The sequence below is a fragment of the Podarcis erhardii genome, assembly GCF_964252035.2.
Source record: "Podarcis erhardii genome assembly, chromosome: 5".
Classification (NCBI taxonomy): Eukaryota; Metazoa; Chordata; class Lepidosauria; order Squamata; family Lacertidae; genus Podarcis; species Podarcis erhardii.
This window is the reverse complement of record NC_138509.1, coordinates 46,608,789-46,636,659: the sequence shown is the minus strand read 5'-3', so window position 1 is coordinate 46,636,659 and position 27,871 is coordinate 46,608,789. Positions and strand designations below refer to the sequence as shown.

General features: G+C 43.2%; 1 protein-coding gene and 1 long non-coding RNA gene across 11 annotated transcripts in view; one reads left to right on the top strand and one right to left on the bottom strand.

The window, feature by feature from the left end:
* Nucleotides 1–1,422: 1,422 nt before the first annotated feature.
* Nucleotides 1,423–27,871, top strand: part of TACC2 (transforming acidic coiled-coil containing protein 2) — a 157,313-nt gene continuing 130,864 nt past the window's right edge. For 4 of the 10 annotated variants that reach the window (XM_081863632.1, XM_081863630.1, XM_081863633.1 and 1 more), the window contains exons 1-3: nucleotides 13,651–13,809; nucleotides 17,636–17,711; nucleotides 26,744–26,961. In XM_081863632.1, the coding sequence (XP_081719758.1) occupies nucleotides 17,679–17,711; nucleotides 26,744–26,961 (251 nt within the window). In that variant the 5' untranslated portion in view covers nucleotides 13,651–13,809; nucleotides 17,636–17,678. Of the gene's footprint in view, nucleotides 1,604–5,638; nucleotides 5,752–13,634; nucleotides 13,810–17,635; nucleotides 17,712–24,642; nucleotides 24,768–26,743; nucleotides 26,962–27,871 lie in introns of those variants that run through there. The other 6 variants (XM_081863624.1, XM_081863635.1, XM_081863629.1 and 3 more) reach the window with 5 other exon arrangements.
* On the bottom strand, nucleotides 7,899–9,978 carry LOC309341855. The gene is made up of 3 exons (XR_014156595.1): nucleotides 9,838–9,978; nucleotides 9,332–9,478; nucleotides 7,899–8,676 (listed from the first exon to the last, which is right to left on the bottom strand). It is a non-coding gene; the product is annotated as an uncharacterized lncRNA (long non-coding RNA).

The window sequence follows — 27,871 nt, the reverse complement described above, 5'->3', positions numbered from 1 at the left end:
TCACAGTATGTGTGTGCAGAATTGGAGCCCTGCCTTCCCTGAAGATTTAAGACAGGTGACAATAACTAAAAGTATGCATAACACATTCAAGCACATCAGAAAACTGCACCCACATCTGAATGGCAGCATCTAGAATCAGTCTAGATTGAAAGCAATATTTTAAGGACAAATGATTCCATATTGCAAAAAACCTACATGTATGTGCTATGAACAGAGGTGAATGCAGCCTGACAGCAGGGGTGAGAAACTGGTGAGGCCCTTCAAATGTTATTGGATTCCAATTCCCATCATCCTCAGCCAGCATAGCCAGTGAAGAGGACTCATGGGAACTGCAGTCAAACAATGCTCAGAGGACAACACTTCTTCATCCCTGCTTTAAAGTTATTTTCACTGTGAGCTCTCTGATATTTCCCCCTAGACAGCTAAGGCCAGAGTCTTCCTGGTTAAGAGGCTAAGGCAAAACCTTAGCCTGTGAACTCTGAGAAAGCAAGACCTCTTGGATGCCCTCTAATGGAACAAAGGCAGCACGGCAGTTGTGGAAGTGCAACCGTGTGGGACAGGCAGGCAGCAGGTTGAGTGGGAGCATTATTTTTAAACAAGAAAACTTTGCAAGGAAAGGGTTAAATGCAGCTGTCTGTCTCTTTGCAATAGCTGAGAAGCTAGACTCTACACAGGCAACCCCAGTCCTCACAAATAAATACTGTAAATAAGTATGGCTTCTACCTTTTGTTTTTATTTTAGAGTAATGCCTTCTCTGGGGGGAAAAAGAAGTGTTGAAATAGTAGTGCTGTTAATCGTTTAGGAATTGCATTTGCTGATCCTCCTGTAGAAGAGAATGTGGGGACAGGGCTGGACAGGATCCCAGCCAAATCCTGTGCATGTAAATTTTGAAATAAGCAGTGGCGTAGCGTGGGTTGTCAGCACCCGGGGCAAGGCAAGTAATTTGCGCCCCCTAACCCGTGGATTTGCGCCCCCTAACCCTAACCCCCAGATGTTGCACCCGGTGCGGCCGGGCCCCCCTGCACCCCCCACGCTACGCCACTGGAATTAAGTCCCATTCAGTGGGACTTTGCTCTCAGCTAGGATCTGAGCCTTCAAGTTTCTGTGTGGGCTTCAATTTGAGCCTGGTCCTAATTTTATCCAGTGAGCAAGCAGAGAGGTATTATGCGTCTAAGTATGTGTGTTTTAAAGTTGAAACCAAAAATACACAGAGTTAAAATCCCAAAGGTTTGTACTGGCATAAAATATAAATATTGCATTTAGTAATAAACTAAGGAATAAAACATTCTGCATTTAGTTTACAACACCTGGGAGGGTGTGTTCATGTGGAGTGCATTTCCTTTTATGCTATTTTCCCATCCAGTAACGGGGGATTCCTGCAGAGAACTGACATGTTGTAGCTTTGAGCTCCCGGGGTCAGATTCCTTACACTTCACAGCTATCCAGCATAGTGTTCTCAAACCTAAGCCAATTCACATTAATAGAACACTTTCATGTGATCCAGGGGGAAAGGGATCCACATACACAGGAGGAAAAGGCAGGGAGTGAAGGACGCTGTCAGATCAGGGGCACCGTTTTTGCTTTTTGATTGGAGGAAAACGAGGTAAGTAAATCCTAAATCACACTTCTGTAAATCCTTTTTGACAACAGAAAGCTTAGAATAATTTTGTTAGCTGGGCTTTTGCAGAGTATTACAGGAAAAGATTTCCTTTCCTCCTTACAGAAGTGGTTTATAACCTTCAGCCTGGAAAGTTGTGAAGAGATTTTCCTTTTTCAGCATTACAGCCTGAAATTGTATGTGTAAAGGTCTTCTGGTTTTATTGAGCATTCATTCTTATTTGTTTGTGGGGAGGCTATGTCAAAGCAAGTTTCATTCCACACTTTCCAGTGCATTTATCCACTGTTTGCCTTATTACAAAAGGTCCATTCTTTTGAGGAAGCAAGTTTATTGAGCAAGAGCCCCAACGGCTCCATATACCTGAATTTGCCAACATACAATTGAATCACACTCCAAAATAGTGGCTGTCTGGAAACACATTCAGAATTTTGAAGAATAGGGATGCCAATTTGAGATTAAATGATGCAGATTAACACCAAAGGTGTACTTTTCATAGATGTTTATTCTAGGCTGTCATAACTTTGAAAATGCTGCTTGCTGGCATTTATTTGTTTTACCACGTTTATGCAATACATTGATTTTATTTATCATACATTTCAGGTATAAAAAGGAATGCAGGGGATGGTATTTGCTGCTTTCAATTATTCAAGCCTTATATTATACCAGCCTGGTGCTTGCCATATGTTTTGGACCACAACTCCCATCAGCCCTAGCTCCAGCTGGCTGTGGTTGATAGGAATTGTAGTCCAAAACCTCTGAAGGTTGCCAGATTGGTGAAGGCTGTTCTTTTCATCACCTTTCTCACCTGAATGACTTGATTAAAAACATCTGACACATTAGGATATGCATATACATGTAGGGGCAGAATTTCAGCATCTGTGATCTGTTTCTGCTCTTTAAAGAGGTGGTAGGGCAAGGTGATTCACAGACAGGTGCACTGACCCATTGCACCCTACAGAAATATTTATCTATTTAAAATATATATTTTTATATATTATGCTTTTATTATGATTTTATTGGGTGCCAACAGAGCATAGAGTCTGTTTTCAAGTCATTGAATCATATACCTCTTGACTGTAATGAAACCTTTAAGCAACTTACATTTATATTTTGATTTAAACCAAATTATAATAGCATAGGCTATTTGAACTACTGTGTATATATTGTATACATACGGAGCATCTATAAGAAAGAAAATGTTTGGTCCAGTTTTACGATATTCACATTATTGTCCCCCTTTCTTCCAAGGAATTTAAGTTCATTACATATCTTTATGTGCCAGGTGAAAACTTCCCTCTTCACCCAGGCCTTGTACTAATTAAACAATCTATGGCATTTTAAGCTGTAGGGGGTATTGTTTGTAATTATATTATGTATTTTTTGTTTTTGTAATGAGAACTGCCATGTGATCCTCAGATGAAGGATAGTATATAAATCTCATAAATAACAACAAAAATAAGTTGCCCTGCATGCTTCTCTTCCTCTGTGCCTCATTTTATCTTCACAACAACCCTGTGAGGTAGGTTGAGCTGAGAGATAATTGACTGGTTTGGGACCACCTAGTGGGCTTCGTAGCTGATGGGGGGTGATCTGACCCTGGATCAATTCCCCCCCCCCTCTCTCTCTGTGTGTGTTTTGAAGGATGAGATACATTATAGATAACAACAACAGCAAACAAGTGGGAACTTCAATGAATTGTTGCTGTGTTGAATGTTCAGACTGACAGATAGGCATGCCCTTTCACAGCACACTCCATTCCATTCCCCCTTCTGATTGGACCAATGCGGGAAGACAATTCTAGACTAGATGGGCCTCTGGTTTGATCCAGCAGGGCTCTTCTTAGGTCGATGAATTGCATAGCAACCAGTTTAAGCAGAACTTTGAACTGGATTAAATGTGAAAACAGTTTTGAAGTGTGCAACTGACAAGGACTCCAAATGTTTGGTATTGCAAAGTATTTACTACAACCATTCTGTAACTAAAATTTTAATTTAACAAGTACCAAGTTCATAAGTTTATTGTTCTAGCTATGACAAACTTGTAACAATAGTATTAATAAAATAATACAGAACATACATCAAAAAAATAAGCCAACATTCATGATGAAAGAGAGAGAAGATACCAGAGACACCAAGTTTAAGTCTAACCTGATTTCAGATTAAGCCTCTGAATTACCAAAACAATTTGTTGCAATTCTATCGAACTCCTTTTTCCTTTTTAGTTATTTTTTTTTGCAGCCAGTGGACAGAGGGCTACTGTGTTACAAAGCTACAGTGGTACCTCGCAAGATGAATGCCTCAAAAGACGAAAAACTCGCAAGACGAAAGAGTTTTTCGTTTTTTGAGCTGCTTCGCAAGACGGATTTCCCTGTGGGCTTGCTTCGCAAGACGAAAACGTCTTGCAAGTTTGTTTCCTTTGTCTTGCAAGTTTGTTTCCTTTTTCTTAAAACCGTGCATTCGCTTCGAGGAGCAACTCATAGCACGCGGTGTGGTAGCCTTTTTTGAGGTTTTTGAAGACTTTGGTGATTTTTGAAGCTTTTCCAAAGTCCGTGCTTCACAAGACGAAAAAACTCGCGGAACGAATTAATTTCGTCTTGCGAGGCACCACTGTATTATAGTCACTTAAAAGAAATTAAACCATTTATAGTGTACCTGTGTTTCTGTGAAGAAAGGTTTCAGAAAGCAATCTCTTGGGTCTCTATATAAGTAGCAGGCTAACAGATAATGAGTGATGTCTTCCACCTGAGGTTGGCCACAAATACAAAGTCTGTCCGTGTATGGGACCTTGTAACAGCAGCCATCCAAGACTAGAGTGGGCCTCACTTGGAAACGCAGTTAAATAAAGGCATTTCTTAAGGAAATTGGTGAGAGTTTGGCCAGATAATTTGCTGTAGAATGCTCTGTTCTCAGGAGTGAATACCAAGGGGGAAATTGGGCATTTCTCATTGGTTGCAGGTCCCTTCTGGATTCTATCCAGAAGAGCCAATCATTTATTTGACACTTCTTTTTGGTCAATGCAGACCACAGTTCTGGAAAAGAATACTTGTCTAAAGCATCTTGACAAGCTGCTCTCCAGAGCTGGTTATCATCCAATTCCATATAGCACAGCACAGGAAAATGCTCAATTGGCTTAGTAGAAATTCTTTTAATATACTTTAACTGAGCGCAATCTGTTCTTGCCTTAATTGTTGGCCACCTGGATTCTTTACAAAGAAAAGCGGCTGACATTCCTGATGGTAGAGAGAATAGCTTCTGGAAAAAAATATTCTGCAAAGTTTCCAAAACTTTAATGGAGTTCGAATCAGAGGCCTAGATTTCAACACCATCACAGAAATGTACTACAGTATTTTGCTTGCTACTAGCACCTAAATAGTCAATTGGACAAGGAAGTTGAGATGTCCATTTTCTCCTAGTCATAAGGACTGGATGTCAAAATCATGGGATGTTATGGTTTGTTTTATGTAGGTTTTGTTTTTGTTTTTTTCATGAAAGAGCTAATTCCAAGGTGGAATCAGAGCAGTGTTGAGGCGACGAACACACCCACTGCTGTAAAGCTTTGTACTGAAGCTATACATGAATGACAAACTCCCTTTTCTTTCTTTTTGGAATCTGCATGCTGAGCTCTGCTGCTTTGAGAAAAAGAACATTAGGCATCATGGCACGTTTACAAGTGCACCGCTCAGCAGGTCTGAAACATCACACAAGCGCATTCTTGGACTAATTAAATTTTTCATACTGCATGGTGCATGTTAGGACTCGACAAGCACATTTGCCTCGCTCAGGTTTTGGATTGAGGTACAATGGGAAACAGGAATCAAGATTTTATCCTATGTTGTCTGCAAGACTTGAGCACCCCAGTTTAGGAACATGGGAGGGAGCCAATATAAAAGATGCATGCACACAGTTGTTGTTGTTTTTTGTAAGTATCTGGAACAGGTTGCTGCATGGGAAACCAAATAAAACAACATGTCCAGCTCTGCATATGTTACCTCCAGTGGCGAATGAGTTTCTCTTTCAACAGGAACTTATTGCACACAGTTGTTGTCTGCAAGCTGTGGTGAAACCTGTTCTGACTTCTTTATACATTCATGTATTTGGAGAAACACATGTGGACTTGAAGAGAGGAGGGAGATGGTATGTAAGTCCTGAGTATGTTGGCTTCACGTTTGTCTTCTGAGCGTTTAGGGTAACCATGTTCAACTGAATGCTTCCCTCCAATTGGAAACCTAACATAAGAAGCTGCGATATCCTAAGTCAGACCATTGGACTGTCTAGTTCAATACTGTATTGTCTACACTGACTGGCAGGGCTTTAGATGGGGAATCTTTCTCAGCCCTGCCTGGAGAATGAATCTGGGACCTTCTGCATGCAATATGGATGCTCTTCCACTGAGTTGTGGCCCTTCCCTAAACTTCCCCAGGGTTCCTAATCTGGAGAAGGCATTCAAGTGCAGACCTTGGCACTGAATGTAGGACATCTGCCATGGAGCTGGCATACACTGGAATGTTGGAAAAGGGTGGAGCTTTCATGTATATTCCCGCCTCCCCTTTAAACTACAAATGTATATATACCTTGAATACCGAGGTAGGGCACTGGTGTCAGTAAACTGGGCATGTCATTTTTTAAAAAAGGTTTCCTTAAAACATTTTAATACCCACTTCATCAAAACTGATTCCATAATAGTTTGCAAGGTTTTATATACACGCAAACTTGCCATTGCAGTGGCCATGTGGTATGTATGCTTGGGTAGACTCACCCCTCATTACAGCATGGATCGAATGGGGAACTGCAGCCATTTTTGTAGCATGAAATGCACACTGGGGAATAATGTAACTGGAACAGTTGCAAATCAGTGGAAGAGAAGTAGTCAGTGCAGATGGTTTGAGTTATCTTATTACGCGAGGCAAATATTATAGAAAAGGAAAAATGTATTGGAAAAAGCTGTCTGCAAAACATCCCGACTGGTTTATCGCTCACTGTTTCCAAGTCCTTCCCAACTCACAGGCTGATGACTACATTTAACCACTTTCTTTATTAGGCTAGTCACTGTTACCCACAGATCTGGAATATTACGCAGTTGCGCTGAGCCAAAATCCACCATTAAGTTAAAGTTGTATGAAACCTGTGGTCAACATTTGTTTTTGTCAGAAGCTTGAGTTATTTGAAAAGGACAAGAATCCTTGTTTATTGAAGGGTAATCATGGTGATATTTCCAATGTCAAGGAAAATTCATGTTCCATTCAAATCAGCTTCAAAATTGGCTAAACTTAGTTTGCAATGTTATTAAAGACGAAATACATCCAGTGGCTCACAGATGGCATTCTGACCACAGCAGCACTCAACAATTCTGTTAATGTAAATATAAATCAGCCACTTCAAAAAAAAAGGGGGGGGGGGCTGCAAGCTTTTCAAAAAAAGCATAAAGCAATACAAAGTTGCACCAGGTATTTTTTGTTATGCCCAGCGTCTCCTGATTTACACCAGCTGTCTCAGCAGGCACAACAGAAGCATCTAGATTGTGGTGGCACATAGACCATGTAGCGCACTGCACATGGGACCTTGAAGTTTGGAAATGGGAGCTTTCCAGTTAGCCCAAAACTGCAATGCACCAGGCTTCACTCTTTTAGCACTACAAATTTGTTTGCAATGCTGACAGGAAGGGGCAAGTGGGAGAGTATCATGGCAGATGCATGGAGCCCATGGAGATTTGGATGTGTACTGGAGAATCTTATTCAGAACTGCCAGACAGTTGCTGTCTTAGCATTTCTAGACAGGAAAATATGAAGGCCTGTCCCATTCATTTGATGTTATCTACAGAAAGGTAGCAGCCACTTTTGTGACACTTCATTTCTCCCCAGTCACGTGCATGCTCAGCTTTCTTTGCATTTATCACTTTAGCACCAATGTAGGGGTCTCTCCAAATACCCTTTTTATTGTGCATTCATGATTATTTGCACTCATGGTGGTATTGGGGCAGTAAACACTACCCTGCTCTCAGTGTTGTTTGCACCTGCAAAAAGCCTAGGGGCAGTCTGCATTCTTTCCACATAACTTTCTGCTGAAATCCTGCAGTGCTTTATACTACAAATGTTACAAGGTGGTTGTTATTGTTTGGTCCTGCTTTTGCTGTGCTATAGCCCAAAAATAACCAGCAACAATGCAGGCAGGTTCTTTTTATTTATTTTATTTACAAAAGTATTTCTATACCACTGTATTATAAGGTAGCAAGGTGATGCACACCGCTAAAACCTAAAACATAATTTGAAAAAAACCCACAGATAATCATTAAGGTCTCAGGGAAGCATTCAAGAACAACTAATAAAGTGGAATATAAATCCACTAACCATTCACCACTAACACACTGCTATAGCACCAATGACATGTTGCAGAATACACAAAATTTGCAACAAACAAACAAACAAACAAACAAACAAACAAACAAGCACCAGTCTGGAGGAGCCAAACACGTAGAAAGGGAACTGTGTAAAAAATGAACACTCCAGCACAAGACAGTCTACATGGGTGTTTGGTTTTAGTTTCTATGTACAATGCACTATAACTTGATTCCAGCCCAACTACAATTAGCTTGTGCTATACATACAGGTGTAACACTAGTGTGCACTTAGCTTGGGGGTGCATGAGGCTTTTAGGGGTACACTGTGTGATTATATCTACTATGCCCCCCCCCAAAAAAACCTAGACTGAAGAAACCTTGGGTTGTTTTCTTTCATATTAATTGTTTCTGTGAGCAACAACACAACACCGAAACCCTTACCCTTGTCCCAGGATTATGCATAGATTGGCCTCAGCTCTGCAAACAGTAACAGACTCCAAGTCTTAGCTGCAAATTGGGGTTCTACGTGTGTGGATATTTTTAGGATCAGAGCCGATGAGTCTGGCCAACCTTTGGCTCTACTCCAGATCAAAACAGTGAGGTCTGGGGGATAAGGTTTCTGTATTCCCAAATACCAGTTCCTCTCCAGAAGAGTATATGTTATTGGGAGGAAATATTCCTGGACATTCTGGACGGTAACTTGCAGACGGGAGTTGCAGCAATTCCTGCCAAGACATAAAAATTTTACAGCGCACCTTATGTGAGTGTTGCTGGAAAGGCCCATCGAATCCAGATTTGTGTTCTCAAGGTGGGCTCACCAGATACCTATGGGAAACCCATCAACTGGATGTGACACGCTTCCCCAATCTGGATGTTTCCCATTCAGATCTCCGCCACGGGTGCATTTGGTATTGTTTTTAAACATATTTGTGGTTACTTTCTGTGTTGTTTTTTAACTGTTTCCATAGATTTGTGTTGCATTTTGTACATCGCCCTGAGGCATATCTGGAAGGCGGTAGTTAAATGAGTCAAATAGTTCTCACCTGCTTGTAACCCTCAGACACTAGTATTCAGAGACATGCCAGTCTGATACTGAGGTAGCGCAAAGAAAGTACATGATTAATTTGTTCCAGTTTTAAGATACCCACCAAGCGCTGGATTTAGGGCAGTTCCCCTGCATAGGGAGCCAAGTTGAGGGGGTGCAAAAGTGATAGTAGTAGTAGTAGTAACAACAACAGACAAACTATATTTATATGGGTAAATATACAGGTAAACGTACCAAAAGGGATTATTGTGAAAATAAGAAATATTTGGAAGGGGCATGCCAAATTTTGTCCTCAGGGTGCCATATTACCAAAGTCCACCCCTGAACCTACCCACCCTAACAAGGTCATTTCAGGTTAGAGATGAGCTTCTGCTTGGGCGTGGGAAGGCAGGTGAAGAAAGCAGGAGGGAGAACAGCAGGATCTCCTTCGGATCTAAAAGCAGCACGTCTAATGTGGATGTGAGAGCCATAGGATACAGCATCTGGAAATAATATACTCTCACGCTCACCCCATGTCTCTGATAAGCAAGAAATTCTGGGGCACAGCCGTTCCCTGGCTTCTGTTTTTCTTTGAAAGGAGGTCACCAGAGGCATATGCCCCCTTTTTTTCAACAGTTGAATGTATTTACAAAGGTACAGGCTGAGCATAAGTGGAGGCACATCTTAAAGACAAGCCAGAGTCAGCCAAAGTCTAGGGCACCCACATTGGGCAGACAGCATGATTACTGAGATGTCAAATTTTACAGAGCAGATTTTCTAAGGAGAAGGTCTACGCTCACAGCTCCTGTTTAAAAAACTTAGAACCTTATTGCCAGTGATATTTACAAGATATGAGTCCTACCCTTCTGCAACAAAATGGAAAGCTACATATTGGCCATCTGGTCTTCCAAGTTCCCCAAAGTGTTTGCAAGTGTAGTGAAGTCTCACTGGGTATTGCACAAGCACCTTTAAATATAAGTGTCCCTAGATCCTGAAAACAGATCGCCTCACGCTGTTGGGGGTTTGTTTTAGTGACTGGAAAATGATCACATCAGGTATAAATAGTGCCAGAGCCAGGCTGGCAAAGCACATGTGTTGCACAACTTTAGCTCTCTCATTAGGAGAAGCAGATTAGGTTGGGTGTTTGTTTGAAGCATTGAGGGATTATGCCATCTGGGGCAACAGAAGCTGGTTTTGTTCATTCCCTTCTCAACAGCCAAGCAGAAGGACCTGCTGGAGCTCCCTTCCATAGCCTCATGATCCAGTTAGAAAGCATGATAATATGGTTTAGCGACTGGCCTTAATTACTAGGTCGCAATGCAACTGAGACACTTTGTTCATTAAGTGACTTCGTGTTCCTTCCAGGGGGAGTCTTTTCCTGCTTAGGCTAACTGGAGTTGTACCACAACAATAAAGTGAAAATAGATGTGTCTGTAAAAATAGACCCAGAAACTAATTAGTGCCACCTTTTTTACTTTATTTCTTTTATTATTTTAAGTAAGCCTGGACTCCAACTTCCATCATCCCCAACCACTGGCTATGCTGACTGGAACTGATGGGAGTTGGAGTCCAATGATACTTGGAGAGAAACACAAGTTGCTCTACTCTTGCTTTTCACGGCTGCAAATGTACTGACATAACTACTGTTCAGGGTTGGCCCAATACATTTTGCTGTATGAGGGCAAGGGCAAGCTGGCAATCTCTCCATTCTACATAGAGAAGCCAACCAGATTAGCACGGTTGAATTGTGCATCGACAATGACACCATCCTCCTCTGCACCTGAGGACAGCAAGCTAGCTTAGAGAGCACATGGTGCACATAGCTCTGTTCTCTAATACCTCCCCACCTGTCCCTCAGTATCTGCTGCCCGAGGCAGCTGCTTTACTCTGTCTGATGATAGGGATGGTCCTGCAGCTGTTTGGAAAACAGATATTTATGTGTGAGTCACTGGCTGCTTGTTTACACTCAAAAGAACAGCCTCCAACAGCTATCTCTGATTGAGATGCCCTTTAAGTATTCTCCATGTGACTTAGGAGTTTCTTGTCCAACTGCAGATCCATGATGGAGGTGGGGAAACATCTGAATGACTCATCCACATGGTCGGGCCAATTTTAAGGGTCTTCCCCACGGAAGTGGCAGGAGGAGCTGTGTCCTTTACAGGTTACCTGAGCTGCATGGGAACCACTTTTATTCAGAGAGGCTTGGAAGATCATTTTAAATGGGGCAACCACGTGGGCCTTTTATATAGAAGCCTGGATGGTAGGCTCCAACCAACCTATAAAAAGGCCTGCAGATTATTTGAGAGAGAGCTATATACTGTCATATGCATGGTCAACACATACATCAAAATGAGGTGGATATAAACTGGCAGAGTTCTGCAATAGCAGAGTGAACTGAACCACTTCAGACTGCAGATAGGGAAATTGGATTTTGGAACACTCCCTCTTCCAGCTGTGTAAATACAACAGCCACAGCTGCAACTTGGGATAACACTCTGTGCACTTGATGAAGAGGATTGTTGTCCATGAAAACATTGGCCATAATAATTATGTTAGTCCTTTAGACTCTTCACCATTTTGCTGCAAGAGGCTGATATGTCCATCCTCCCGGAAACCCATGCAGACAGTTCCTTCAATATCCCACTCAGGAAGGCAGGTGCTCTTTCTATGAGATACTTGCTGTTTTGTTTCTAGGTGTTGTGCTACCATTTGTGGAGCAGTTGCTGTCACAGAGTCTCCTTAAAAGCACTGACAGCAGTATAGCTCTGCTGCGTGCATACAAGTTGCCCAGAATCCTGGTGCAAACAAGGTAATAATCCTTTGGCCTGAACTCCTGTTTAGGCAACAATTCGGCACAGGGTTTGGTGCATCTCCTGAACCTGATGATTTCAGTGGGTTTGGGTGTGTCTAAATTTGTATAGAAACAGGCTGAATATCTTCATATTGTGCTAACATGCCACAGCACTGTGCAGAATTATGTTAAGCACTAGACCTTGAAGTCTGCCTAGGAGTTGGTAGTTTTATGCAAGCAGACTCTGTCAAGCAATCTCTTGTAGTCACTGGAGCTGACATTAAGGGTTAATAATAACTATTAACTCATAGCATAAACAGGTCCCATGCTTCTTGCATCACCTCATTTCAAAGAGTTTCTGTCTGTGCGACTCCACCTATCAAATATGAATCACTGGGAAATTATTCCCAGCACAGACGGTCATGTCGGCAGTTGACAGCAGCAAAGCTCTCTGAAGATAGCAGGGAAAACAAACAGGCCAAAGGGAAACTCTGAATTCATTAACACACACACACAAAAATTCATTCTTGATCTTATGTACCTGCCCATCTGAAGCAACATGAGGGTTCCCACTTATTTTACTGCCTGCGTTTCACATGGTGAGGCTTGACTTCACAGTTGCCTGGCAGCTGAAGCTCAACCTGATAGGGTTTGGTTCACTCCCAGTTCTGCTTCCTCACTTGTACTTGCCCTTCAACCACCCCTGTTGGAGGGTAGTTTACATCCTCCTAAAACTGGCAGGTTACTGGTATGTAAATCCCCCAATGCAGCAGTATCTGTCCGCCTCTGTACCCCACATACCATAATAAGCAATATTTCAGATGTGTGGGCTGTGCATTATTCACTGTAGACATTTTGATGTGATGGAAGTGTTAGTTTCTCCAGGGCTATGTCCAATGCTGTCTGTTGCTGCTGGAGTACCAAAGCAAGAACATGAGGGATATAGGCAAAGTGACAGCAGTGGATACAACCAAAGTGATGGCTGGGACAACCCAGTCAGATGGGTGGGGTATTATCTATCTATCATCTACCTACCTACCTACCTACCTACCTACCTACCTACCTAAAAAGGTAAAGGGACCCCTTACCGTTAGGTCCAGTCGCGGATGACTCTGGGGTTGCGGCGCTCATCTCCCTTTACTGGCCGAGGAAGCCGGCGTACAGCTTCCGGTTCATGTGGCCAGCATGACTAAGCCACTTCTGGCGGACAAGAGCAGCACATGGAAACGCTGTTTACCTTCCCGCTGGAGCGGTACCTATTTATCTACTTGCACTGGCATACATTCGAACTGCTAGGTGGGCAGGAGCAGGGACCGAGCAATGGGCGCTCACCCCATCACAGGGATTCAAACTGCCAACCTTGTGATCGGCAAGCCCTAGGCTCTGTGGTTTAGACCACAGCGCCACCCGCCTCTGCCTTACCTATCTTCCCTTAAATCCATTTTTTTTGAAGGATGCTATGAAAATACTTTACATAATAAACAAAAAAATTTCCCTTATGTTTTCCTTATGCAGTATTTTAAAATGTAATCTGAGAGTCCTGAGATGGTAATAAAGTGTTTGTGGATGTTGCAGTCTGTGTGTGTGTGTGTGTGTGTGTGTGTGTGTGTGTGTGTGGTGATACCCACAAAGAGCCCACAGGTCATATGTGCCTTGGCCCTCTAAATGTGATGGGAAAGGAGAAAGGTAACCAAATTTTCCATTTTCTGATATACGCTGCGATGTCTGTCTTTAACTCCATATCCTCGGGGATCTGTCTCTCCCTCTTAAGTAGCACTTATCGAGTGAGTGTGGGGAACTGACTGGTTCTGCTCTGTACCTGGGGTGGAGTCAAAGTTATTTGTTCAACTGGTTATGCTTAATTCAAGGTGGGTCATTTAAAAGAGAGCCAGATGCATGTGATTTGGAGGAGAGGAAGGCAGAGGAGGAAAACAAAGGTGGAGACTGGTGAGGTGTGCAGCTGGAAAGCGTGAGCTGCCAAAGAAATTTGCTGAAGTGCCAGAAGGGGGGTCAGAGGGACAACAAAAACAATTATCCTGGAACGTAAGTGTGCTAAGAATTTCTTCCTATTAAGTCTTTTTCTTTCTCACAACAAAGAGTAAGTTTCTCACGGGACAAGGTTTACATGAGCACTATATTCTAAAATACAGTTGAGATGAAACTGTATTTTAAAACAGCATGCTTTAAAAGTATGTTATCTAGGAATAACAATGGAAAACACAAATGAAATTTACTGGTTGGGTTTTGTTATTTCTTTAAAAAATCAGTATGCAAATGTCACTTATTTGTGGGACCTGATCATAGTGCAAAACCTTGCAAAACCTTGTAATCTCTCAATGAAGAAAATTGTGCTTTAATTAAGAGTCTAGTGAAGCAATGTATTCATGTTTGGTCAGAGATATTTTCAGTGACAGTTTATACTGAGATATTCATCATGGATGGCGTACGAGAAGGAATTACATAGATAGGTAAAGCATCCACGTGGTGTGGTGTGGTGTGTCGGCTGCCTCATATTGTCTCTGGGGTCTACCTTTTTCTTGAGTCAAGAATTCCAGTGGTGGAACCAGAGAAAGGGGGGGGGCTGTTGCTGGGATAGACCCATGTGAAGTGAACAGCTCTAGAGGAGGAATGACGGAGGGTATTGTGCTTAAGTAAAAGTTGTATAAGCATTGATGACTTTATGGTCTGTGTGGCCCTGTGTTTGACCCTTTTTTATTGTGTGTGCGCATGAGCCTATTCCTTCGCCTTCAAAACAAGAGGGTGTGTGAGGAGAGGAAAGCAATAATTCTGTGCTCCCCTCTCCCAGACAACTTGGAAACTATCCAAGCTGTTCGCTTGGTAGGAGGGAAAGTTGCTGATAATGACAATGCCTGTGGAATGAGTGCCCCCACCCAGAAAAAACCATGTTACTAATTATGATGCTAATTATTATGGTGATAAAACTTCTGCACTGCCCCACCTGCAAACAACTTGAAGCAGTCTAAGAAAATATGACCATAATAATGACAGTGCCTCTGCACTGGGCTCTTACCCCAAACTGCCCCCCCCCCCCAACAACTTGGGAAAAATGAAGGGAAAGGTGATAATGATAGTGCCTCTGCGCTGCCGCCACCCATCAACTTGGGGACAATAAGGGGAAAGGATGTGATGATGCCTCTGTATTGGTCTCTTTCTCTCACCCCACCCCACCCACATCCCAAGTTTCAGAGCACCCCCTGCTCTAAGGCATGCAGTAGAAACTAGAAAAGTTTGCCATTTCCCCCTCACCATCATATTCAACTGAGGCCCCTCTCAAGTAGCTGCCTGCTCCACATGCCAGCAGGCAGCAAAACAAAACAACAGTAGTGGGATAATTATTATTGTAGTTCCTTCAACTCTCCCACTGCCATTTTTTTTTAAAAAAAACCCCTCATAATTAGTAACAGGCAATTCCTGTGCTTTCCCCCACTCCAATACACAAATTAAAATAGCTCATGGGTAGGCAAACTAAGGCCCGGGGGCCGGATCCAGCCCAATCGCCTTCTAAATCCAGCCCACGGATGGTCTGGAAATAAGCATGTTTTTACATGAGTAGAATGTGTCCTTTTATTTAAAATGCATCTCTGGGTTATTTTGGGGGCATAGGAATTTGTTCATTTCCCCCCCTCCAAAATATAGTCCAGCCTTCCACAAGGTCTGAGGGACAGTGGACCGGCCCCCTGCTGAAAATTTTTGCTGACCCCTGAAGTAGCTGCCTGACTACTGCTCCATATGACCACAAAACAAATAGAGCAGTAAGTGGGTTGATCACAACTCCATGCACAGAGCTACACACCCACCCACCCTTCCCAAAAACTGCTCCGTGGCCAGAGCAGCTGCCTGCTGCCTGCTCCACCAGGTCAATGGGCAGCAAAGAGAATGCCTACAGGTATGACACTTCTGAGCTCTCCCCTTTCAAAAAGTCCTTCTGTGGGCAGCCAAAGCAGAGGAGGAGGCCTCAGCAGTACACCCATCCTTGAACACCCTCCAATAACCCATCCTATCTCTCCTCTCCATCTGTGTCCCACAACTGTCCACACAAATCTTTCCCTCCAGAAAGGAGAGGAGGTGCTAGCATCATAGACAAATAGAGCTGGAAGTCAATGAGCCCTTCCAGCTCCAGCAAGTGTTCTGTCCTGCAGAGCCAGATCAAGCATTATCCTCATCCTTCTGCTCAGTGTTATTTTTCTAGAAAAAGGGGTGCCGGAACTCACCATGAATGCCTCCTTCGTTCTCTTATAATGGCAATGGTGTCCAGCTGAGAGGTGCTGGAGCTGAGTTCCTGTGAGCTCCCCCTGAAAAAAAGCCCTGCTTCTGCTTGGGTTGGGTTGGCAACCCCTGGCTTAGAAGGTAGCCTGCACAATATGTTCCATATCATTCTTTCTTTTTTAAAAGAAAGGTGAGACTCCAGTTGCACCATTAAAAACCCCACCCTGTTAGGATCCCAGGGATTCCGGTTTCCCAGTGTCCAAATAGTCACAGCTTTGACTTCATTGGCTAGAAACACAATACTCAGTTTGGTTCAGTGGCACCAATGAAGGCCTTTAATCAGGGAGTAGGAGAAATGAAGAATAGACACAACCCAGCATACTAAAATACTATAATTCAACAATGGCAATTCATTTTTTGGTGTTGCAAAGGTATCTTTTTTGCTAGCAATGTATACACATAACTTGAGGGGGGGCCACTTAGCTGCAGAGGGTCCTAATTCTGTGTACACTGCATACACCTATAAATTTGCCATTTTGTATGAGAGTGGTACAACGCATGGGAGAAACACCCCTTGTGCCTTTACACTGGAGTAAAATTAAACAGCAATGCCAAAGTTGCAATTCTATCCATAATAACTTGGGGACAAGCTCCATTAGATTTATTCCTGAGAAAATATGCACAGGATTATTGTGTGGCCAGCTTCTGCATTCCAGCCTAAAGCGAAGGAGGGGAGTTTTTAAATATTTCAAAGCATTGCAGCATAGTGATTGGTGCAAAGTAGACATTAAGAGATTAGTTCTAATTAGGTGAAAAGAAAACATCATAGGACATATGCTCATACCATATGGGTATTGAATTTCATCATGTTAATGCTTTTTACGCGTCCTGGTTAGAATAACAGTGTTACAGCACAATCCTGTGCTTGTCTACTCAGAAGTGCATGTCTTACTCCCAATAAAGTCATATATTAACAAAGCAATAACCACCACCATCAGTGGACCAGGCAGTGCGTGTGTGATTATGTACATAAGCAAAACAACACAAGGGTTTTGTTCTGATGTAATCTCTGGGTAACTCAGTGTTTGCTTGTGTCACTTTGCTAAAATTAGGACTCAGAATGATGCATAAATGATTCGTGTAAGAATCTGGTCTAGTTCTGCATGAATGGCAAATACAAGTTAGCAAATCAGATGTGTAAATGCAAAACTAGAGGAAAGGGGGGTAGTATTATCAATAGGGAGCACATACTTTTATCAACATTTGTGAAGCTGCTACTTCAATGCTGGGGAAACCCTATGTGGCACAAGAGCATCATATGTGGAGTCTAGAGACCACAGTCTTCATTTGCCCTGGCTCAAAGTGCCACCTGAAACAGGCCACTTCACTATGCTGCAATGGCAGGGCTGACCCTGTGGGGGGAATGAGTAAACTAAGGCTCCAAATATCTGATTTGTCACAAGGCTTTCCATACTTAATCTAGCCTTGCCATAAAAACTGTCTTTGCAGGGCACACTGCAAGCCTTGGCAATAATTTTTACTGGGAACAGCTCAGGGAAGTATCATGACTGCGGGGTCAGGAGGCTTGTCTTCTTGAAAGTTATTTCCCCACAGTATTTACACAGATGTTCATTTCTTGCAGCTGGCTTCCTTAATGTAGCGAGTGATTTCAAGACCTTATCAAAATGGGCAATGAAAACAGCAGTCCGGAAAATCAGGTGAGTGGGATGATACTTTCAAGATAACTAACCAGAGCTTCTTAGGAATGTTATTCAGTGTTTAAAAGCTCAAAAATTGAATTAGTAGGAATCATATTAGACATTGGGTTAAGACAGTGCTGGTCATGCCTTTCAAGTTCTCCTCCTCATTATTATTATTATTATTAGGGAGGAGGATATTGATATTTGCAAGAGAAGTTTCCTAGAGCAGCAGTCTGAGATTCACACCAGCAAGGAGCCTGATTCAGGAAGGCCAGCTATAGCACAGCAATCCATCAATTGGATTAGATGAGATCTGAAGAAGTGTGCATGCACACGAAAGCTCATACCAATAACATACCTAATTGGTCTCTAAGGTGCTACTGGAAGGATTTGTTTTATTTTGTTTCGACTACGGCAAACCAACATGGCTACCTACCTGCAATTGAGATTAAGTATTGATTTGGGCAGGCTGCTCTCAAAGAGACTGGGCTGGGCCATGCACAGAGACAGAAGAGCTAAGAAGCCAGAAGGACTGGTACTGAAGGCTAGACAAAAAAACAAACAAGGGCTTGAAGAGATATGGCAGAGAATGGGAATGGGAATGCATTGGTACCTTCAGAATGGGTGACAAAATGTAGAACAATGCTTAGAAGCCACAGGTAAGTAGTACTAGTGATACAAAAAGTTCTTGCCAAGGTGAACTGTGGCCTGTTCCACAGAGGAGGACCTTTCCTCTAGGTCTGATGTTTGTGATTGGACAGACATTCATGTGCTTGACACTAATTGCAAACTTATTTATGAATCACTGTAAGTGATTTTACACCATCTCTGCACATACTCATCTCTCCATCCAACCATTTCTCTATTCATCCAAGCAAGTGGACAACATAATCACATTTTTAGGACACATTCCTGCAAAGGAAAAACACTTGAGAAGGATGTAGATCAGGGCTGGTGAGATGTGTGTCCTGGGGAAGGGTGAATGTCCTACAAAGAGTCCCAAGGGCCAGCCAGAGAAACCTGGAAAACCAAATTCAGACCACAGAGCTCCGACCTTTGCTGTAGCGGTTGCACAGCCTCCAGCCCCATTTGATCAACAAGGTGGTTTTGCCCAACCAAGCCATTCCCATCTGTCCTACACCTGATGGTAAAGATGTGGCTGGTCTAAAGGGGTTTTCAAGAAACATCAGTTGTCTGATGGCTATCACCTGCAAAGCCCTGTGCATCGTCTTTTGCAAGCATCAACAATCATAGCTCTTATGTGGGAACCTCTCAAGCCCTGGCAATCAGCTGGCTGTAAGGTTTACATAGTGCAATGCACAGAGCTCAGAAGGCCTGGCTATCATCTGCTTTGATACTGCAAGGGAGGTGATGCAGTTAAAGGAAAGGAAACCATGTGTATGGTGGCGAAGTGTTTCCTCTGCATCTTCCACTGCATAGCAGTGAGCGAGCTCCCTCTGGAAGGGTGGAGAAGAAACTAAATTCTTGCATGTGAATTAGAACACAGCAATGAGTTTATTACTGGAAGTCAGTGCTGTTACATAAGCCACTTTTCTGTTACAACAATAGCTGACTGTGGCGGTAACAGAGGAGCCTGCAATGCTGTGCCTGTGCCAGTGCCCTGCCCCTCTGTGTTTACTGGAACCCAACTTTCCAAGTTATTGTGGAGAACTGCAAAGTTCTCTTGGATTTACATGCATTTCCCTTGCAAGGCTGTTTACACAGAGTGCTGGAATTTTCTGAAGGGATGAAATGTTGGAAGGCAGGAAGGGAGGGAAACAAAGAGGAAGGTCAAGGAAATAATGGACCTTGGACTGTGTAAACATTCTGGCTCTGATAACTTGAGGTTTTTCTTACATCTTAGGTTTCTGTGACTGTAGAACAAGGATGGAGAACAGGCCCCCCTGGCAGATGCAGCCCCCCCTTCTCCTCTATTTGGCCCTTGGGACTCTCCTGAGGCTACCTCCTCTCCCTCTAGGCCACACTCCTCTCCTGCCTTTCTTCACACGCTCTTTGAGTATTTTGGCCTGGTTAAAATGTGTCCTTGAACTTTGATTTCCCTTTTGCTTGCCTGGATGGAGGATAGGGAGGGCTGTGTGAATGTGTGGTATGCATAGAACCTGTCCTACTGTCAAGAGCAAGCTGGCAGTAAATCATACTGAGCAAGTTGGAGTTAACTCTTTATTAGCAAAAGCACGATCTGCACAGACTTGGCAGAGGGTCAGGTCTAATGAGCACAGCATCTCATCCCTGCTGAGACTGAAGGTTCCTGCCTCGCCAAAGCTGCCTGTCTCTTCCACTCCAGGGTTTCTCCCAAGCAATATGAGACTGTATCTGCATGCAGCCAATGTCTTCTCTGCCCTGTTCATGCTTCTTCTGGTTCTGGGAGTCGGGGGCAGGGGCGAAGCTTGTCACAGCAGGCTGGGGAGACACCTGTGTCTTTTCACCAGCCAGACTCATCTTTGCCAAGTGACCTTTCTTCCCCAGCTTTAACTTCTGCCTCTGATTCCGAACTTCTCTCTGCCACAGACTCCCTCTGCTCACTAAGTCCTGTTACCTCCCCAGCGTCCGACACCTCCACCTCCCTCTTCTCCCTGTGACCACTCATCGTCGCCCCACCACCACTCCCTGGGCTTTGAGCCTTCTTCCCTTGGGGGTTCCCCAGCTGGTTCCTCCCACTGTTCCTCCCACTCTGTTCAACTTCAAAAACTGTTCAAAATCCAAGGCACAGCTTCTGATTGGCTGCAGGAGCTTTCTGCACTCAAGCGGAAGCTGCGTCGGACGTTCAGCTTCAGAAAAATGTTCACAAACCGGAACACTTACTTCTGGGTTTGCAGCATTCGGGAGCTGATTTATTCGGGAGCCAAACCGTTCAAGTACCAAGGTACCACTGTACTGTACAAAGGTACACATACATTGCTCCACCCACCTTTGCCTCTGACCCTGCCCATCACTGGCATGTAACCCCAGAAGGTTGCTCAGAAGCAAATGTGGCCTTTGGGCTGAAAATGTTTCCCTACTCCTGTTTTAGAAGAAATCAGTTACATACTTCTCAGCTGCAGAGATCTAGCTGAGGTTTGTAGCATACTGGTAATACTTTTAGATCTAAAACCACCCACCTGTGTCCTTGTTCCTATGTCCTGCAGTGTTCCTTTTAGATTTACTACTAACAAACAAATATTGGCAGAAGAGGTTTGTTCCATAAATCTCCCCTATTCTCTTCCAAGCAGAAAACCTGCCCATTTACCCTGTGTCTCCTGTGGAGAGGGGGAGGGGATGAATACAAATTGTCCTAATGTTATAAAAGGTGGTTGCTGCATTTGTCCCAACTGCAGCAAAGTATCAGCTATGAAGCAATGTACAGGACTGGGACCTTTACGCTTGCTGAGCAGCAGGTCAAGTTGTCACAGCCTGTGCTGCACCTGTTTGGAGGATAAACAGTGTAAAGTTCTTTGAAGAATCTATTGCAACACGAAAAGGTCATAAACACAAATGTTTGGGGAAGCTACTGCCTCTGGGATTATCCCTGAAGTTCTGCAGTGTTGAGAACTGTGTATTTTGAAGTTACTATTTTATTTTAAATCTAATGGGGCATATTTGATTTCATGTAAATGGCTTAGTTCTTGGGTTTCCTTACCACCAGACTGTGAGACTCTTGTTTGCTCAGTATAAAACTTGTCTCCTCTGCCAAAGACTGGAGAGCATGAGACAGATGGGCCGGGGCTCAGCAGTATCATGCAAAAAGTCCCAGTTTCAGTCCTAGAAAACCCTGGAAATTCACTGCTGGTCAGTGCAGACAATATTGAGCTAGGTGGACCTGTGGTCTGTATAAGGCAATGGTCAGCATAAGGCAACTGTCTATGTATCTAGATCCTTTGGGCTTTATTTTGTACAAGTGCATCATTCAAGTAAATTATAGAATCCTAGTTGCTTTTGAATTATGGTGCTGGAGGAGATTCTTGAGAGTCCCATGGACAGCAAGAAGAACAAACCTATCCATTCTTAAGGAAATCAGCCCTGAGTGCTCACTGGAAGGACAAATCGTGAAGCTGAGGCTCCAATACTTTGGCCACCTCATGAGAAGAGAAGACTCCCTGGAAAAGACCCTGATGTTGGGAAAGATGGAGGGCACAAGGAGAAGGGGACGACAGAGGATGAGATGGTTGGACAGTGTTCTTGAAGCTACTAGCATGAGTTTGACCAAATTGCGGGAGACAGTGGAAGACAGAAGTGTCTGGTGTGCTCTGGTCCATCGGGTCACGAAGAGTCGGACACGACTAAATGACTAAACAACAACAACAAAGTTGCTTTGCAATCCATGGTTTACTAAAATATAAAAATATATTTTTGTCCCATTTTCATAGAAACTATGTATGTGCTTAACATAAATAGGCAGAAGTGTTAACATATCAACATCAGACCAACAGCCCATCTGGTTCTACATTATGTTTCTGCAATGGCTAACGAGATGCCTATGGAAACAAACAGACCATGAACTTCTGCCATTTGTGTTCCAAAGTAATATTGCCTCCAATACTGGAAATAGCCATCCTGGATAATAGCCTAATAATAATTATGGTGATGATAATAATATATTATTTATACCCCACCCATCTGGCTGGGTTTCACCAGCCACTCTGGGCGGCTTCCAACTGAATATTAAAAACAACACAGCATCAGACATTAAAAACTTCCCTAAACAGGGCTGCTTTCAGTTGTCTTTTAAAAGTAAAATAGTTGTTTATTGCTTTGACATCTGCTGGGAGGGCATTCCACAGGGCAGGTGCCACTGACTAGTAGTATTATTCTTCCATAAATTTGCCTAAACTTTTAAAGCTGCCCAAGTTGGGGGTCATTATTGCATCCTGTGGTGGTGAACATCATTGCTGAACTATGCACTGGATGGGAAAGGACTTCCTTTTGCCCATATTGAATCTCCCAGTATTTGACCCCTAAGTGCTAGTATTATAAAAGAGGGAGAAAAGGCTTCTCCCTTTACATTCAGACCATGGTGGTGGCAAGCACAACCACCCTACCTTACATCTCCATTGCTTTAGGCAATTTCCTCCCAGTCCAGTTTTGATACAGGAAGTGACCAGAGCTGAGAGACAATTGCTCTTCATCCTGGAGAAGAGTGACTAGTGGGGTGCCACAGGGTTCTGTCTTAGGCCCGGTCTTATTCAACATCTTTATCAACGACTTGGATGATGGACTCAAGGGCATCCTGATCAAATTTGCAGATGACACCAAACTGGGAGGGGTGGCTAACACCCCAGAGGACAGGATCACACTTCAAAACGACCTTGACAGATTAGAGAACTGGGTCAAAACAAACAAGATGAATTTTAACAGGGAGAAATGTAAAGTATTGCACTTGGGCAAAAAAAATGAGAGGCACAAATACAAGATGGGTGACACCTGGCTTGAGAGCAGTACATGTGAAAAGGATCTAGGAGTCTTGGTTGACCACAAAGTTGACATGAGCCAACAGTGTGACGCGGCAGCTAGAAAAGCCAATGCAATTCTGGGCTGCATCAATAGGAGTATAGCATCTAGATCAAGGGAAGTAATAGTGCCACTGTATTCTGCTCTGGTCAGACCTCACCTGGAGTACTGTGTCCAGTTCTGGGCACCACAGTTCAAGAAGGACACTGACAAACTGGAACGTGTCCAGAGGAGGGCAACCAAAATGGTCAAAGGCCTGGAAACGATGCCTTATGAGGAACGGCTAAGGGAGCTGGGCATGTTTAGCCTGGAGAAGAGGAGGTTAAGGGGTGATATGATAGCCATGTTCAAATCAATAAAAGGATATCACATAGAGGAGGGAGAAAGGTTGTTTTCTGCTGCTCCAGAGAAGCGGACACGGAGCAATGGCTCCAAACTACAAGAAAGAAGATTCCACCTAAACATTAGGAAGAACTTCCTGACAGAAAGAGCTGTTCGACAGTGGAATTTGTTGCCAAGGAGTGTGGTGGAGTCTCCTTCTTTGGAGGTCTTTAAGCAGAGGCTTGACAACCATATGTCAGGAGTGCTCTGATGGTGTTTCCTGCTTGGCAGGGGGTTGGACTCGATGGCCCTTGTGGTCTCTTCCAACTCTATGATTCTATGATTCTATGCTCAAAGTGATGGAGCACAAAGAGCGAGAGCGAGAGAGAGCGAGAGAGAGAGAGAGAGAGGTATGAATGGGTCAGTTTTGCTTCACTCTTCTCCTGCCCATGCTACTATATGGATCTGAGCAGATGCCTAGATAAACTACATGTGGTTAACCCCACTTGCCTAGTTTGCCCCTAAGAAACCAATTCTGTGTGCATGTGGCAGTAGGTCACACTGAACAGAGAGGATCTTACTTCTGAATAAGCATGCATGGGATCACATTGCACATGACTTACTGCTTAGAAGGGGCAACGATACAGAATTTTCCACCAAGGTCAAGTCAAAGAGGCAGACTGGCAGTGCAATTCTTATACATGCCTATTCAAAAGTAAGCCCTGCTGAGTTCTGTTGGATTTACTCTCAGGTAAGTGTGTGCAGAATTGCAGCCCGAACGCATAGACCGCAGTAATAAACTCAAACACTGTAATCCAGGAGCCATTTCAGACCTGTGCGCTTAGTCTGGTTCCTTGGCTGCTGCAAACAAGGACAATTAAATCTTCTTCTTTTTTTAATTTTCCAGACTGTTACGTACACACTTATTTTTCCTTTCCTAGCCTGCTAAGTTGCACATGTGCATAATATTTGGCCGAATGGCTGTGTGGCCTGCTCTGGGCAGCCTTTAAGAGCTAGCATGTGTTCATCCTCCCTTCCTCGGCTCCTTTGGCAATTGTTCCTGAAATCTGATTCCTGACGCCATGGGGATGACCTTTGGTCCACTTCCCAGCGTTCACCTGCAGTCAGATAGGTCCCTCCTAAGCTCCTTATGGAGGAAGTGGCTGCTTCAGAGCCAGTCTACTGATGAGTGTAACAGACAAAGGTTTAAGGTCCCGTAAGCTTGTGCCAGGCGAGTTTCTCTGCTTATGTACGTATGCGCGCACAGACTTCAGAAAAGTGCAATGGAAGATGTGATGACAATAAAAGGTAAGAAGAACAGCTTTATTGTCTGCCTTGCTAAGATTGATTCCAGCACTTCGTCTCCCTGTAAACACAGAGTTATTAGGAATGGAAACTTTGCGTAACTCCTCGAAGCTGACTTTCAGCCAGAACTGTGGCATGTTGCAACAACTGCCTTAAAAGGCTGCACATTTAATGAGGAAAGTACCACAGGAAGAAGACTCTCTCTGTGTGCACACACCTAGGAACTAGATTCACTTGAGCCAATTAAGAAAGTTTATTAACATTCCCACCCACCCTCCAGGCTTCCTAAGTAGTTCAAAACCGGATTTGTTTGCTTTTAAAAGAGATGCATAATTAAGTGCTTGTTGACGAATGGAGAAGCTTCAGCCTGCTTGGAATGTTTGAAACCCAATATTGTGGCAGTGCACTGTTAACACTGTTGCTAAGGCTTTAAAACTAGGTTCAGAAACTTAGCCTTTGGAGGAACTTGCAGGGGCGAAGTCTTACGTAATATGAACATAATGCCCAATTTGAACTGCATCTGCTACAGTCCACAAGTAGATTTTTATTGACATGCTTCTCACTCTTTGGCTCTGAGAGTCTTTTTATATAGCAGATGAGAATATCTCATTTCATTAGCTCTTGATCAGCTGAGGCCAGGGTAAAATTAATACTTTGGCTAGTTGGAGTTGCTTGTGTTTACTTTATCTTTGTACTCTAAAAAAAACTAAACAGAAGACACTCTCATCATTCTTGCACCAAAAAGGAGGCTATTATCTAAAGGGGGAAATAGCACATTGTGTCAAGTTGTTGTTCTTCTTCTTTTATGATACAAGATCATATATGTTTCTTGTTACTGCACTATAAATAAGAAAGGGCCTTTAAATCTTGCTGAAAATTGATGTTGAAGAAAGCACTCACTGTAACTGGGATTGGGAACCTGTGGCTCTCCAGATTTTGTTGGAATCCAACTCCCATCAACCCCAGCCAGCAAAGCCAGTGCTCAAGGATGCCTGGAGCTGTCATCTCACAACATCTGGTGGTCCATCTCTACCCTGTGGAATAGCCTTGTTCCTAGCAAACCCAGAAAGTCACTCTTTGGAGACTGCCTGCCCATGATCTTCTTTTTAGTAGAATGTTGTAATTTACCATTATTTTAATTAAACCAGGAAAAGAAGAGAATTGTGTTTCTAACAGTTTCCAGAGAGGTAGTCTTGCAGCAAATAAAGCAGAGAATCTTGTGGTAACTTATAGACTAACAAATTTACCCTTCTAAATGCAAATGTATTACATATATGTTAGTCTTTAAGGTGCCATAAGGCTCTTTCAGAGGGTGTTCAACATGTTATCATGTACCTGGCAACAAGTCATCTGTACCTGTGTTCAGAGTCTACACATAATGATTTTTTTAAAGTACCATGTGCAGCTGTTCCCTGAGAAAAGAGGCATTCTGCTCACATGTTGATATGTCCTTGCATGCTCTCCATACGGCTTTAACTTTGTGTGTTTTCCTTAAGTACATGCACAGATGTACCTACTGCCTGACACTCTCAATATACCTTCTGTCTTCACTTTATTTTGAGTGTGTGTAAAATTGCAGTGTTGTGTTTTGCCTCTCTATTGTGGGGTGTTTCTTTTTAAGTTCTATTTTGCTCTCTCCCTCTGTTAGGAATAGTGATACATTTGCTGACCACAAGGAAATTTGCTGGGCTGGAAAAAGAGATAAGGATACCCTCTAGGGGCCAGCTCAGAGCATCATACGTAGCTTAAGAACAGTTCTTCAATTTTCCCCTGCTACAGTTTATTTTTCTTTACGCATTTTTATAGCTCAACTGTTTCCCACTAGTCAGAGGGAAATTAGGAGGGGGAAATGCTGATAGTACATTTAAGTATTATTATTTTTTTAGAAGCAACTTTGCATTAAAACTGCCTTAAGTATTAATTCTAAAATATCTGCTTGCTCTTTAAGTGAACATCCATCTCTCTCATCTACCTTCTAGGATATTCCTCCAGTTCCTGTTCCTGTTCCTGTGCCAGTTCCAGTTCCAGAACCAGTTCAGCCACCCAGCAATGAGAGAGCAGTAAAAAAGAAAAGGCAGAGGAAAAAGAACAGAGACAGATACGTTGAACAAGTCACCTTGGATACCTCGCCTTTAGATGCTGATGTTCCGTTACCACTGCCAGATAGTGCAACTTCCTTAACTGCAGCAGATACGAGGTAGGCAAAGGGTGCTTTTTACTGTATTGTATTTGGCTTGTGACAGAATGCAACTGATGAAGTAGGATGTTGCCCAAGATAACTTCCACTCCAGCAACCCAGTTAGCATTGCAAACCAAAAGTCACTTAATACTCCACTAACCACCTTCTGACATTGTCAGCTAGCATACTTACAAGGCAGATATTTACCATACTATTTTTAATGCATGATTACGTTGAAGTGGGAATTTGGATCCACTTTAGTGATGGAGAGTATAGAACCAGGAGGTGGTTCTTGTGGGTGATTTTTATTATTTGCATTTCCCACAGGCGGTATACAACATCATTAAAGTACAGTCATCACAAGCAGTAATTAAAACCTCTAAAAGCAGCATATAGAAAAGCAGAAACGTAGCTTAACACAAGCAACTATACTAACATTGCCAAATCCCTTTCCTGTTCCGAAAGTCTGGGTAAACAAAGTATGTATTTAACTCTTGCATGAAAATCATCAAGGTGGGGTATGAGGATATGATGGCCTTGTCTATGAGGCTGCCCGATTGGCAGTGAGTGAAGCTTGCATATTCTGCAATACATACCGTATTTTTCCCTCTATAAGACGCACCAGACCACAAGACGCACCTAGTTTTTGGAGGAGGAAAACAAGAAAAAAAATATTCTGAATCTCAGAAGCCAGAACAGCAAGAGGGATCGCTGCACAGTGAAAACAGCAATCCCTCTTGCTGTTCTGGCTTCTGGGATAGCTGCGCAGCCTGCATTCGCTCCATAAGATGCACACACATTTCCCCTTACTTTTTAGGAGGGAAAAAGTGAGTCTTATAGAGCAAAAAATACGGCAACTTGCTTGCTGCATTCTTTCTTTGGCATTCTTTCAGGTAGGAGGCTTGAGAAGGAAAGTGGAAGACTAGCA